Raw genomic sequence first — 13,599 nt, forward strand, 5'->3', positions numbered from 1 at the left:
GGAGGAAATAACAAGGCGAGATATATAACTGAAATGCACTTTGGCAGTCACTAGAGGGAGCCCTTCAAGAACCACTGGTTTTGGTTTTCGACGACTTCTAATTTGCTCTCGTCTTCCTCCCAGGTCACGGCGTGTGCAACTGCGGCTTCTGCCAGTGCGCCCCCGACTGGCGGGGGGAGAACTGCAACTGCTCCACACGTACCGACACCTGCATGTCGCACCTGGGTTTGCTCTGCAGCGGGCGCGGCCAGTGCGTGTGCGGCGCCTGCGAATGCACCCAGCCGGGCGCCTACGGGGCCACCTGCGACAAGTGCCCCACCTGCCCCGACGCGTGTACCATGAAAAAGTACGCAGGGACATTCACTATGTCCACTTTGGGAATCTACTTGGAATTTACTCATTTTGTATGTTCCCCCCCCCGAACGTCAGGGAATGTGTGGAGTGTAAACATTTCAAGAGAGGTAAACTGTTCGAGGACAACACCTGCGCTCGCATCTGCAAGGATGAGATCGTGCTGATGGAGGAATTAGGTGAGGATAAAAGCAACTTAACAGCTGCAAAAGAAAAGCGTAGCCAAGTCTAACAAGCGGCAATTTGACTAGTGCTTCATGATACGAACGCGGTGAACTGCACTTACAAGGACGAGGACGACTGCGTGCAGCGTTTCCAGTACTACGAGGATACCAGCGGCAAGTCCATCTTGTTTGTCGTCAAGGAGCCAGGTAACAGAGCCATTCATTGAGAATTTAAACTTTTTTTTTAATAGGTAATTGGTTATTTAACTCATTCACTGCCATTGACGGTTATAGACGTCAAAAATTCATTTTAACTATTTTTTTTATTAGTTTAACATTTTTTTTCCACTTTTGTTAACAAGAGTATGAAAGCCTAGAATTTTTTTTATTGTACATTTAGAACAGATATAAAATGTGTGATTAATCGTGAGTTAACTCATAAAGTCATGCAATTAATTACGATTTTTAATTATTTTTTAATTGTAATTAATCACATGACTTCAATAGTTAACTCACGATTCATCATAAATTTGATATCTGATACTTCTTTTTTACGGGCTGATTAAAAAACTCAAATAAGGCCGGCCCACCGAGAATTGTCCCCCTCCCTCCAGATGGCCCAGACCGGGCCTGGATGGAGGGGTAATTTAGCTAAAGATATTACAACGGAACATTATTATGATTGTACAGAACTTTTTTCATTTTTTATTATTAAATCTGTGCCGGTATACCTAATGAAGTGTCCTATAACTTTGGTCACTATACCTTTTTTGTCTTCTTTCAAGTCATCTGCTCGTTGGGTGGTGGTGGAGAAGGGAAGGGGGTCGTTTAACGGGCCCCAATTGCCCGGAGAGAAAGTCTGTCCCGGGGTCTTTTGCTTCTAATGAATGCGTGCGTCTAATTTACACTCCACATTTGAAGCGGGGAAATACGGCAAAGTTTACCTTGAACACGTTTTTGCGCCCCGCCGAGGCAAAGTGGGTCGTAAAACATCCCGGCCCAGCTCTTCTGGGACCCGCTGACTCCGCATTAACAGAGCGAGGTAAGCAAAACGGAGCGCAAAACAGACAGGAAAGTGAGAAAACTGAGTTCAAGTTATATAAGCACTCCGAAAAACGTTGCAAGATTTGGAAAATAGATTTGATAATGAGCATGTTATATGCATCAGAACGCTCAATGGGATGACAGGAAAGATGCAAAAATAAAAGCACACGCACGAGAGGAGGAAGTGGAGCTTTGATGTCACTTGTAAAAGGTGGCCTCTCCCCAAGGGCACCGTGCACGTCACACACTAATAAGTCACAATATTGGCGAAAAAAGCAACGAAGTGGACCAATGAGAGCTTATTCTGTAGACCAGGGTTGGGCAAAGTATGGCCTGCAATGTTTGGAGTAATTTAACCATTTTTTTCTACAATAAAATAATTAATTTGGATCCCTTGTGCCCCCCTTAGACTGTCCCGAGGGTCCGGACGTTTTGGTGGTGCTGCTCTCGGTGGCGGGGGCCATCTTGTTCCTGGGCCTGGCGGCGCTGCTCATCTGGAAGTTGCTGATCACCATTCACGACAGGCGGGAGTTTGCCAAATTTGAGGAAGAGCGCGCGCGAGCCAAGTGGGACACGGTGGGTGGAATGCGTCCTGATGTTTCGATCAGTTGCAATGGAATCCTATGTTGTTTATGAACTGCAGAGAGGCTTAAAGGGGGCATATTATGATGTATTATTTTCCTTCCGCATTCAACATACGCGAGCTTGCTGACAGCGTAGGCAATGTTATTAGCATTTAATGAGCAAATGGTGGACTTTCGCTTAGCAAGTCAGTCCACAGGTAAAATAAAAGCAGAACATTTTTGGCTTTTCACTGTGGTGTAAATGGTGCTTATGGGGGCCACACACACATTCTGCATCTTGGTGTCTTTTTATTATTTGCGTGGCCTGCTGTTAGCCACAGCACTACAAAAGGCAGCTCGCGGAAGGCTTGGCTTTATATTAGCCGACGTCGAGTGGCTTTTCCTGGTAATTGGCTGCTGTGTGGCGCTCGCACTAAACCGCAACAATTCATTTCAAGGCCGGCCAATCAGAGGACGGAAAAATGATGACATTATTGAGGGCCTAAACTTGGGCTCTGTAAAGACAAATTTAAAATTGGATTATTTTTTTTAACAGTCACATTGCTAATATATCTTAAATTACATCAGCCAGCACGATTGATTGTGAAGGCCTTGGGCAGATTACATTGACATGGCAACACCTGAGGCTAAAATCTGATTGGTCCCCCCAAAAAACAATCATGCAAGAGAAATGCTACGAAATTAGTAGAATGGACTGTAAATTAATATATGTGTGTATTTCCCTTCCAGGGACACAATCCTCTTTATAAAGGGGCCACGTCCACCTTCACAAACATCACATACAGAGGAAAAGACTGACGCTGGCTGAAAACATTTCAAGGTTGAAACGGACTTCCACTGTGGAAAGGCACAGAATCATGTGCAGGTCTCTACTGTCACAAAGCAATAAATAATAAGAATTATTGTTATTTTGTAAATATGTAGAAATGACTGTGTGGCTCTTGATCAAGGATTTGTCACAAAACAAACCTTTGGCTTTAATAAATGTTGTTCAGTTGATGATTTACATATCGAAAGTTCATTCATTGTGCCGTGGGAAATTATTCAATTCCACTTAATTGGTCCAAAAAATTATAATTTACTGCAGATAATAGGATTTAGTTCAGCTATGACAGTAACATATAGTGACAGGCAGGACAATTAAGTCCTCTTCCATTAAATGAAAAAGGTTACATATTTGACCTGTGTACACACTTTTTGGTGCCATTTCTGTCTGCGCTGTAACATTTTTGTAAAATAAAATATGTGCCTTGGGTTAATAAAGGTTAGGAAACACTGGCTACACAGTATCGTTAAGTTGATAGCATAATTTTTTTAAGTAATTTTAAAAAACTTTTTTGGGGGGAAACATTGCAAAATATCATGACATTAATACACAAGAAAAAAAGCGACATTTAACAAGCACGATGGCGGTTTTTTTGTTGTTGTTTTTTTACATTACACTCTACTGCTACCTTCTGGCCAGTGGGTGCAACTGCACTGTCGTCGGGTTACATTTACAGTGTTGCTGTTTTGCTGTTTTTTTTTTAATACTGTGAAATAATTATAGCAACTGTACTACTTAGCTTATTTTTGTACATTCGTCACATTTAAATTTTATATATTTTCTTTATTTTATTGTTTTCATTTTTGAGCACGGATTAAAAGAACTATAATGTTTGTTATATAATTAAGTTAAAGAAAAAGTTACCAGTTTCAGCTTTTCCAATGCATTTTTTAGGTGACTGGTAAAACAAACAAAAAAAAGTTTGACAACCACTGATTGAGCAATGGACATTTTTATTCGCAAATAATACGCCAAACCTACCTTTCGTGGGTGATGTTTTGTAAAAAGGTGCCGAAAAGTCGAGTCATTATTTGCATAAGCTTACTTTCTCAGTGAACAGTGGAGAACCGGAGAGAGGCACCATCCCCAAAGCTCCCTGGGAAGCCCAACATCGACCCACTCAGCGGGGTTGAGCCACTCGGGAAGGACCTGGACTTCACTCCTTGCAGACGACTTTAAATTACGATAGATGGGAAATTCAAACTACGGTGCGGGGATGTGACAAGCACCACCAAGGAAGAGGAGTAGGGGGGGCGAACCAGGGCCATCAATGGTGGGGGTGTGGGGGTGCTCCGGACAGGTCTTTACCCGTGCTGAGGCACCGAGACACGGAGGAAACCCCGAGGATCACGGCCTCTTGACACCGCCGGCCACCGGCCACCGGCCACACTGCACTTCTTCAGTTAGCGTCCGCTAAGCTAACCAATGTCTTCCAAGGACTGGGAATAAACGTAGCAAATGGCTTGTTGGATTTATTCATTGCAGCGAGCGTGCGGGACTTGCTAGGGGTTCTTTTCGCCGCCGGATGGACGCCGCGGAGCCGCTCTGCTGCGGGCCGTGATTGACAGTTTAAAGAGCTAAAAGGCTCCCCAGGTGAGACCAACTGGACGGCTAATGCTAACACGGACTAGTTACGGTTTGGCTCGATAAAACATCGTCATGGTCTTAAACAGTGACTTTCATACACATGGACTCCACGAACACCCGTGAAACTTTTTGCTAAGCGCTCGTCAATTCTCAAGACACTTTTTTCCCCCCGTTTGTTGTCAATATCGAAGATGTAAATTAGCATGCTAAATTTCGTAACTGTACAGTACTGTACAGCAAGTGGCTAACGTTCGCCGAAACGGGTTTGTCGTCCATGTCACGGTATTTTCTGTTCATATACAACAATATGCGTCATTAAAAGGGGGTTAAATGTTGTATTAAAGTTTCAGGATATGTCTCACGAGTTTCTGATTTGATTAAATGCCACTCAGTCAGTACGAAGTAAATGGTCATTTTATGTATGCAACTAATTACACAAACCAGCCGATCCGTCGGCATCCAGTGTTTAATTCTTCTTTAATCATTAATTCATCTAATGATCATTGAAGGTGAATTTAGAACAAGTGGACACGGTGGACATTAAAAAAATATATATATCTACACACCCCTGTTCAAATGTCAGGTTATTGTGATATATTCCACCACTTATGTGACCTCTAACTTGTATTGCTCAGTTGGAAGAAAAACATATATTTTCCATGAGATAATGCAGTTGCACAAGTGTGCACTGTGCAGTCATCTCAAATGGGAGCCAGCACACACCATTTAAAGTGCCTCTGATAGAAGACCTTTTTTTTTTCCTGATGCAGATGAGGATTGGCATCCATTTAGAAAGTTACGCAGTTGGGAACACTGTTGGTCAGACTGCACAGGACAGACACGTTTGGCAAGTTGCTTGATTTTGAAGCCTAATTGACATGCACGTTTAATTGTTTGTTGTTTGCTTTGGCTTCCGTTCTCAAGGCACGATGGAAGGACTTCACGGCCAGGCTTTAAGCTTGGACCCTCGCCGGCAGGAATTGCTCGAAGCTCGCTTCACTGGAGTCGGCGTCACCAAGGTCAGTGGACTCGAGATGTACTAATTCCAGTCGACATTGTCAAGCTAAAGATTCCTTAAAACTCTCCTATCATGCATTTGACACGCCTCGATCTAAGCACGAACTCCACAAGTATGTTTCTCACATTTTGGTTACTTTGTTGTTTTCGAAGTCACATATAGAAGCTCAGCTTCTGTTATGTTCTAACTATAAGTAGCAGATGACTAATGGATCTACTGTCTTGTCCTGTGTTCTGCTTTCCAGATCAACAGTGAATCATCCAGCCAGTCTCTTTGCAGCGTCGGGTCCCTTAGCGACAAGGAAGTCGAGGTTGGTTGGGCTGTAGGACCGCCAGACTATGTCACTTTTAGATGGAACGATAGGTCGCTCATTCGTCTGTGCTAAATTAGATATGATGCCTGTGTTATTTAGGCACACATGGACAATCCAGTGAGAGTCACAGTATCTAAAAGTGGTTTGCTAGTCATCAGGGTTACATAAGCCATTGCCATGATACGACAAGGGAGGTTATTGTTTTTTTTGGGTCAGATGGTGTCCCAGTAGCTTGTTGACAGCGTGACTAATGTCCACTACCGGTTTATTCAGCAAGTAAATTTAATGTTGAGGTTGGTTTATATATATATGTATGTAAAATGTTTATAAAAAGAACAACATGGATGTTATGAAGCACTTTGTGTGCATTTCTGTCTGTAGTCCCAGCACAAAAGGTGACAATATGTTGCCTATGTTTGTTTTCAGCCACCGGAGAAGAAGGCCGAGCACAGAAGCAGGAAGAGAAAAGTGGACGCGTGTGACGCCAACAGTCAAGGTAAATCCAATCTGCGTGTAAAACAATAAATCTGTTTTTAATGCGGTCCATTTGTTCAAAAATTAACTACTGAATCAATCAGTAATTAAAAAATATTTGTACAATATTACAACTCAATTTTACTCTTAATTTTATTTTTTAATTAGATCATTTAAAATTATACTTGCATAAATACGTGTATGAATTATGCATTTTTGTTTAATTTAAAATTAAATATTTTTGTTAAAATACAAAATATTTTTATTATTGTGTTAAGTAATTGGCTAATTTATTGTAAATTAATTAATTATACACAATGACAAAAATGAACATTAATTATTTTGTTATGCATTTTTATTTATGTAAGATACAAAATATTAGTAAAATGAATAATTAAATTTTTTTAATAACTATTTATAGAGCACTTTAAAAGAACTATAATTATATTCATTGTAAAAAATAAAATAAAAAACACCCCAAAATTGTATCAATGATTTTAAATGACAATTAAATAAAAAAAGAAGAAGAAAAAGCTAATGCAAAATATTTTTATTAAATAATTGGCAAATTTATTGTAAATGTTTTAATTATACATAATGACATAAAAATAAACATGAATTATTTTGTTATGGATTTTTATTTACACAATATACAAAATATTAGTCAAATATGAATAATTTACATTTTTGACTAACTGTATTTATAGAGCACTTTAAAAAACAACAACCTGATGTTCATTCTAAAAAACACCCCACAATTGTATGAATTATTTTAAATGAACAAGTAAAAAAAAAAAAATTTACCTTAGCGATCTCATGTAAGTGACTAATCCACTACAGTTACATTCATTATAAACAATACAATAAAAAAAAATAGCATGAATTATTATTTACTACTCTTGCCCAGACGCAACATGTCCTTTCTCCACTCCTTCTTATTTCCCTTGCAGGAAAGGGACGAGGACACAAGGCGAGTGATTATTTTGAGGTGAGCGCAAATACGAGTCTCACCCCTTCAAACTCTTTAACTTGCATTCTCTCATTTTAACACTTGCTGTCTTCCGACTCTTTTTATTCCTTTCTGACTTGAAAATCCGCACCCACTGTGCGGCCAGTTTGCCGGCAGCAGCGGTTCCGGCACCAGTCCGGCCCGCGGCGTACCCGTGCTGGTGCGCTGCTGCTCTTCTCAGCACTCACTGTCTTATCCCTCGGTGAGACTCGGATCGCTAACGTTGATAAACCGAACTCCTCACGGTCATACTGAATAGCACTTAAAGTTACGATATTCACGGTTGTGTCATGCAATTAAAAAAAGAAAAAGAAAAATAACCCTAACCCTAACCCTTTATAAAAAATAAAAAATAAATTAAAAAAAAGTTAAAAAAGAAAAATAATCCTGATTATATCTTTTTATTTGAATTTAATAATCATTATGTCCTTGTCACTATCTTATCTATCTTAGCTTAGCTTAGCTTAGCTTATCAATCAAATATTTTCCGTCTCGTGTGTTTTCTAGTTCCAGCTGAGCAGTCCTTCATCAGCAGGTTCGGCCCACACCGATTCATCGTCGTGCAGCTCTATCAAGATGGCCCCCGCGCACTTTTGCTCCCACAAAGCCACCCAGGTAACAAGAAGACATCGCCCTGTCGCGTTTTCACCCCCCAAATGTGCCACATTGCCCAATTGAGTCCAGAATTAGAATTTTCTTCCGATTTTAAAGTCTATATAATGAGACTACCCCTAAAAAAATCATTCACAGCGCTTCACATTTTCCACGTTTTCTTACTTTTACAGTCTCATTCCTAAATGGAATAATTGTATTATTTGCACACAACACTCCAGAACAACAGTATGGAAAAAACAACAACAACAGAAAACATTCTTCTCACTCACAGTTATGTCCCATTAAAATAACCCACTTGACGCAACGAGGCCATGTCTACAATCTAGAACGCCCGTGATGACCGAAGCGAACGTGACAAACGTGTTTTTGCTGTCCTTGCCAAAAAGTCTGAGCTGACTCTGCTGAAGCTGACGGTGCTGGAGAGGAACAAGAACTCGGACTTGGAGAAGAAAGAGGGCCGGATAGATGATCTGTTGAGGGTAAGAAGAGTAAGGCTGATGGATTTTGGGAAATAATTGTGAACTAATAGCCGACGTTGTTTGCAGGCTAACTGCGACCTGCGGCGTCAGGTGGAGGAACAGCAGAAGATGTTGGAGCGCTTCAAGGAGCGCCTCAGCAAGTGCGTCACCATGAGCAAGAAGCTCCTCGTTGAAAAGGTTTGTGGTGCGCGTGATGTGATGCTTTGACTTATGAGTGGTCCACCTCACAAGGTGTTTAAAGTGCAAGTATGACCTCACTAGTCTAAACATGACATTCTGATTGATATTATATTTGTGGAATATGAGTTATGAAGCAAAAATTCTGCCATTTTTGTCCATCTCAGGGGGCGGCCATTTTGCCACTTACTGTCGACTGAAGATGACGTCATTGTTGCTCTGGCAACATCCAATCACAGATGTTTTCTGAAGCTGAGCTGTGATTGGTTGTTACCTGAGCAACTGTGATCTCATCTTCAGTCAACAGCAAGTGGCAAAATGGCCGCTCCGTGAGATGGATAAAAACAGCTGAATTTTGCTGCTTAACTCATATTTTTCTAACATAATATTAGCCAGAATACCATATATAGACCATGGTATGGGGGACCAAAACTGCCCAAATTAAAAAATAAATAAATAAATGACTAAAAGTGAAAATAAAAACAGATAAATATAATTCAAAACTTATATACAAACTAATACAAAAATAAATGTATAAATAAAAACTCTGCTCTCACATTTCTTTATTTCATGCTGCACACGCTCTGTCAGGACGAAATTATTATTATTCAAATTAGGGGGCGGTCCTAAGCGTGTCTTGGTTTGGACTCCGCCGTTGCGATACATTTATATTTATTTTCTTCTTTAATTTTTGAATTCTATTTTTTAATATCTGTTTTTCTTTTCACTTTTATTTATTTATTCATTTATTGTCGGTTTTGGTCCTCCATAGCATGGAACATATTGTCAAAAAAAAATTGTGCGGTTGACTTCCCTTTTAACTACAAGACCACAAAATCTTCAGATACGCCACACTTTGAATGAAGTGATCATTTTCGCCACATCTGCTTATTTGATCTCTTCTAATGCAGAATTTGCGTTTTTCCCTCCAAATGTTAGTCAAAGCATGAGAAGAGGGCGTGCCGGGACAAAAGCATGCAGGAACGTCTGCGTCTGGGACACTTCACCACAGTTCGACACGGCGCCTCCTTCACCGAGCAGTGGGCCGACGGAATCGCCTTTCAGAATCTCATCAAGTACAGCGAACGGCCACCGACGATGCGTTCCACATATCAAGCCTAACTTTTTGTCGCCGATTGTCATCTGTGCACGTTTTAGGCAACAGGAGCGCATCAACTCGCAGCGCGAGGACATCGAGAGGCAGAGGAAGCTGCTGGGGAAAAGGAAGCCGCCGCCCGTGGCTCCGATGCAGCCCCCGAGCACTGAGCACAACAAACGGAAGAGCAGGAGTAACGGCCAGGAGAATGAAGCGTACGTTTTAAGGGCTGTGTTGCAATGTTCCTTTCTTTTCACTTGAATACTTAACATGGCATTATCTGTGTCGTGAGAGATCATCGGGCGTGCCGTGGGAAATGATCAAATCTATTCATTTGTAATTCATCGTAGACACTTTCGACAGAGAGACATCATTATTTTTTTATATTCCAGGCTGTCACTAGCAGAATATCACGAGCAAGAGGAGATATTCAAACTCCGGATTGGCCATCTAAAAAAGGTAACTCGGCTCCTCCCTCATATAAAAAAAATAAAATAAAAAATAAAGGAAATTTTTTTTTTGTCATAAAGCAGCATAAGGATGTATTTGTGTGTCCTGCAGGAAGAGGCGGAGACCCAGACGGAGCTGGAGCGGCTGGAACGAGTCCGCAATCTGCACATACGGGAGCTGAAGAGAATTCACAATGAGGACAATTCGCAGTACGTGCCGTCCTTTTCGAGTTGCTGGCCATATCATTAGGTACGCTTTCTAATGCCAACGAGGTCTCGCTGTAGATTTAAAGACCACCCGACGCTGAACGACAGATATCTGCTGTTACATCTACTTGGAAGAGGGGGCTTCAGTGAAGTTTACAAGGTTTAGTAACTATTATTACGTTGGATTTTTCTTGCTTTATCTTGATTATTGTTAGCTTTTTCTCCCACTCAGGCTTTTGATTTAACAGAGCAAAGATATGTGGCCGTTAAAATCCATCAGCTGAACAAGAGCTGGCGGGAGGAGAAGAAACAGAACTACCATAAGTGAGTCAAATTTTGTGTTTATTTTTTGTTTCAACTGCAAAAAGTTCTCTAAGCTCAGCAATAATTTACCTTTTCACAATAGTATGGTCCTCCTACTTTTTTTTTTTTTTTTACTACCTCAAAAAATACTGTCAAAGTACTTTTGCTACTAAAATGAATGGCAAAATAAATAACAATTACTACTTTCCTATTAACTAGGGCCCGACCAATATGCATTTTTTGAGGACAATGCGATACAGATTTTTGGCAGAAAAAAATACAGATTACCGATTAATCGGCCAATTATTTTTACAAATATATATAATTCATAAAATTATAAATTACTAGTTACTTATTGATAAAAATAGGAATGTGAAATAAGAATAGATTAACTGAAAAAATAGTAAGAACAAATACTGACTGTTCCTGTCCGTTTTGGCCTCTTGGGGGCAGTGTGGTGCCGTGTATCCATGGTGTGCACTTAAAGTGAGTACAGAAATAAGTTACGATTGAATTCTAACTAATTTTTCACACATTGGGAAGAATTTGTGCCCTTGCGTAGTGTTATCTTACCTGTGGCTGTGTGTTCCCACAGCATTATGTGAATATTCTTTATTTGAAGTAAAAACACTCTCTAAGTCGATGCTAACTTCCGGTTAGCATTTGAAGGGCATCCTCCCTTCGCTTTTAGCATTAGCGCTAGGCTAGAGATGTTTTAAAAACAAAGCATGTTTTGTATTTAAACATACAGTAGATGTAATTCTTATTGTCGTGTGTTTAGCTTTACAGTTAACTCCAGCTGGGATGTCATTAAACAGTTTAAAGGATGTTTGGGGGACAACAGAATAACCAGAATGACATAAGCTACACACAAGCTAGTTGCTAATGCTAGGCAAGCAAAATGGTGCATTCAGGGTACTTTCACAGCGTCGGAAATTTCGATTTTCTTCTATTATAGCGTTTTTTTGGGGGCAGATGTTTGAAGGGCAATAATTGGCCGATTAATTGGTCGGGTTCTACTATTAACCTCGATAATGTTTTTCCCAGGCACGCCTGTCGAGAGTACAGAATCCACAAGGAACTGGATCACCCTCGGATTGTCAAACTGTACGACTACTTCTCGCTCGACACAGACTCGTAAGTGCTTTAATAAAGTAAAAAAAAAAAAAGTTTATTCCCAACATGCAGTTCAGCACAGTAAACATTTTACATTTTTTTAAGGGATCTTAGTAGAATACTCGATTCTGAAATTAGTAGCTAATTGTAGCATGTCATATTTTTATACTTTTTCGGTGTGATTTTTGTCAGGTTCTGCACTGTGCTGGAATACTGCGAGGGCAACGACCTGGACTTCTACTTGAAGCAAAACAAGCTGATGCCAGAGAAGGAGGGCCGCTCCGTGGTCATGCAAATCGTCAACGCGCTCAAGTACCTCAATCAGATCCGCCCGCCCATCATCCACTACGACCTCAAGCCAGGTATTCAGTATTCATGTTTAAAGCGCGCAGGTACGTTTTTTTTCTCATCATTTACCATTTCAGGCAACATCCTGTTGGTGAACGGCTCCGCTTGCGGCGAGATCAAAATCACCGACTTCGGCCTGTCCAAGATCATGGACGACGACAGCTGCAGTTCATCAGACGGCATCGAGCTGACCTCGCAGGGGGCGGGCACCTACTGGTACTTTTGCTTCGGCGCGGCCCAATGGTGGAAACGCGGTCATATTTAAATACAACGTGCCGTGTAACCTCCAGGTACCTTCCTCCCGAGTGCTTCGTGGTCGGCAAGGAGCCTCCTAAAATATCCAACAAAGTCGATGTTTGGTCGCTTGGGGTCATCTTCTATCAGAGCTTATACGGACGCAAGGTACGGTTGTTTATTTTTTTTATTTTTTTAAATAACAAACATTAAATACTCAAAAATCTAAATGTCCAAAATGTATCCCGAGGAGCATCCTAAGATGGTCTCATGCAACTTTTTTTTTTTTCTTTCCTCCAGCCATTTGGTCACAACCAATCCCAGCAGGACATCCTCCAAGAGAACACCATCCTCAAACCTACCGAGGTGCAGTTCCCCCCGAAACCTGTAGTCACCCCAGAAGCAAAGGTATGCCACTCAAATACACGAATGCAGCATTTTCCCAACCTTGGATGCGGTCATTTTATTTCATACCCTCCCAGACGTTCATCCGCCGCTGCCTAGCTTACCACAAGGAGGACCGCATGGACGTGCTCCAATTATCACGGGAACCTTACCTAATGCCCGCCATCCGAAAGACCCTCGGCGGCGGCGGCGCCGGCGGCAATGCCGGCGCATCGCCTGCCACCCCTCCTTTCCCCTCCACTTCCAGCTGCTGCGGAAACAGCGCCTCCAACTGAAGTCACGCGCCGGATGTAGGTCGTCGTCTTCCAAAATGGCCGCTCCCCTGCATTGCACGACTGCTACAAAGCAGTGTCAAGTATTGTGCCCGTCACTATACGGCGCTGGCATAGATAGATGAACACCCGATTTATTTGTGGACAATTTTTGTGAAATTTCCTGCGACACAGAGGTTGGGAAAGCACTGCTATGAAGCACTCAAATTTGCACAAACTTTATTGGGAGTGTGGCTTAAAATCAACTTTTATTAGAAGGGCTCCCACTGCCAGTGACTTAACACCAAAGTATAGAAAGGGGGGCAGATTATTTTCAGGGTTTAACTGGAAGCTGTCAGTTGATTTGATTGTGAAATGGTAAATGCTACTTTCAGGAGGGGGGGCCGGGGGGCTCGTATGAGTGTTGTGAAAAGAGAAAATATTATCAGCAGAAGTAATTATTAGTATGTAACCAATAAAATACATTTGGTTACCCCATTGTTTTGATACCAGAATGTCTTTTTAATTCTGAATAATGACCTGAGAAAT

General features: G+C 41.3%; 2 protein-coding genes across 10 annotated transcripts in view; both read left to right on the top strand.

The window, feature by feature from the left end:
- Positions 1-3,149, top strand: part of LOC147156538 (integrin beta-3-like) — a 28,195-nt gene extending 25,046 nt beyond the window's left edge. For all 3 annotated transcript variants that reach the window (XM_086064197.1, XM_086064198.1, XM_086064196.1), the window contains 5 exons: positions 124-346; positions 430-530; positions 603-722; positions 1,969-2,135; positions 2,873-3,149. In XM_086064197.1, coding sequence (XP_085920323.1) covers positions 124-346; positions 430-530; positions 603-722; positions 1,969-2,135; positions 2,873-2,941 — 680 coding nt within the window. In that variant the 3' untranslated portion in view covers positions 2,942-3,149. The remainder of the gene's footprint in view (positions 1-123; positions 347-429; positions 531-602; positions 723-1,968; positions 2,136-2,872) is intronic.
- A 1,096-nt stretch (positions 3,150-4,245) lies between these two features.
- Positions 4,246-13,551, top strand: LOC147156540 (serine/threonine-protein kinase tousled-like 2). 7 transcript variants are annotated; one of them, XM_086064241.1, is made up of 22 exons: positions 4,246-4,562; positions 5,327-5,403; positions 5,481-5,575; positions 5,819-5,884; positions 6,314-6,383; positions 7,312-7,349; positions 7,477-7,572; positions 7,878-7,985; positions 8,312-8,464; positions 8,531-8,641; positions 9,581-9,717; positions 9,800-9,952; positions 10,130-10,196; positions 10,299-10,396; positions 10,472-10,553; positions 10,626-10,717; positions 11,744-11,833; positions 12,005-12,174; positions 12,238-12,376; positions 12,451-12,562; positions 12,695-12,802; positions 12,877-13,551. In XM_086064241.1, the coding sequence occupies exons 3-22, from the start codon at positions 5,486-5,488 to the stop codon at positions 13,072-13,074; spliced, it is 2,178 nt and encodes a 725-aa protein (XP_085920367.1). In that variant the 5' UTR covers positions 4,246-4,562; positions 5,327-5,403; positions 5,481-5,485; the 3' UTR covers positions 13,075-13,551. The 7 variants fall into 7 exon arrangements, with proteins under 7 accessions (XP_085920367.1, XP_085920366.1, XP_085920368.1 ...); XM_086064240.1 differs by lacking the exon at positions 5,327-5,403 and having other exon boundaries at positions 4,247-4,562; XM_086064242.1 differs by lacking the exon at positions 5,327-5,403 and having other exon boundaries at positions 4,248-4,562; positions 8,372-8,464.
- Positions 13,552-13,599: the final 48 nt, after the last annotated feature.

Source organism: Leptonotus elevatus, chromosome 20, assembly GCF_054856555.1.
Source record: "Leptonotus elevatus isolate MCC_2025b chromosome 20, RoL_Lele_1.0, whole genome shotgun sequence".
NCBI lineage: Eukaryota > Metazoa > Chordata > Actinopteri > Syngnathiformes > Syngnathidae > Leptonotus > Leptonotus elevatus.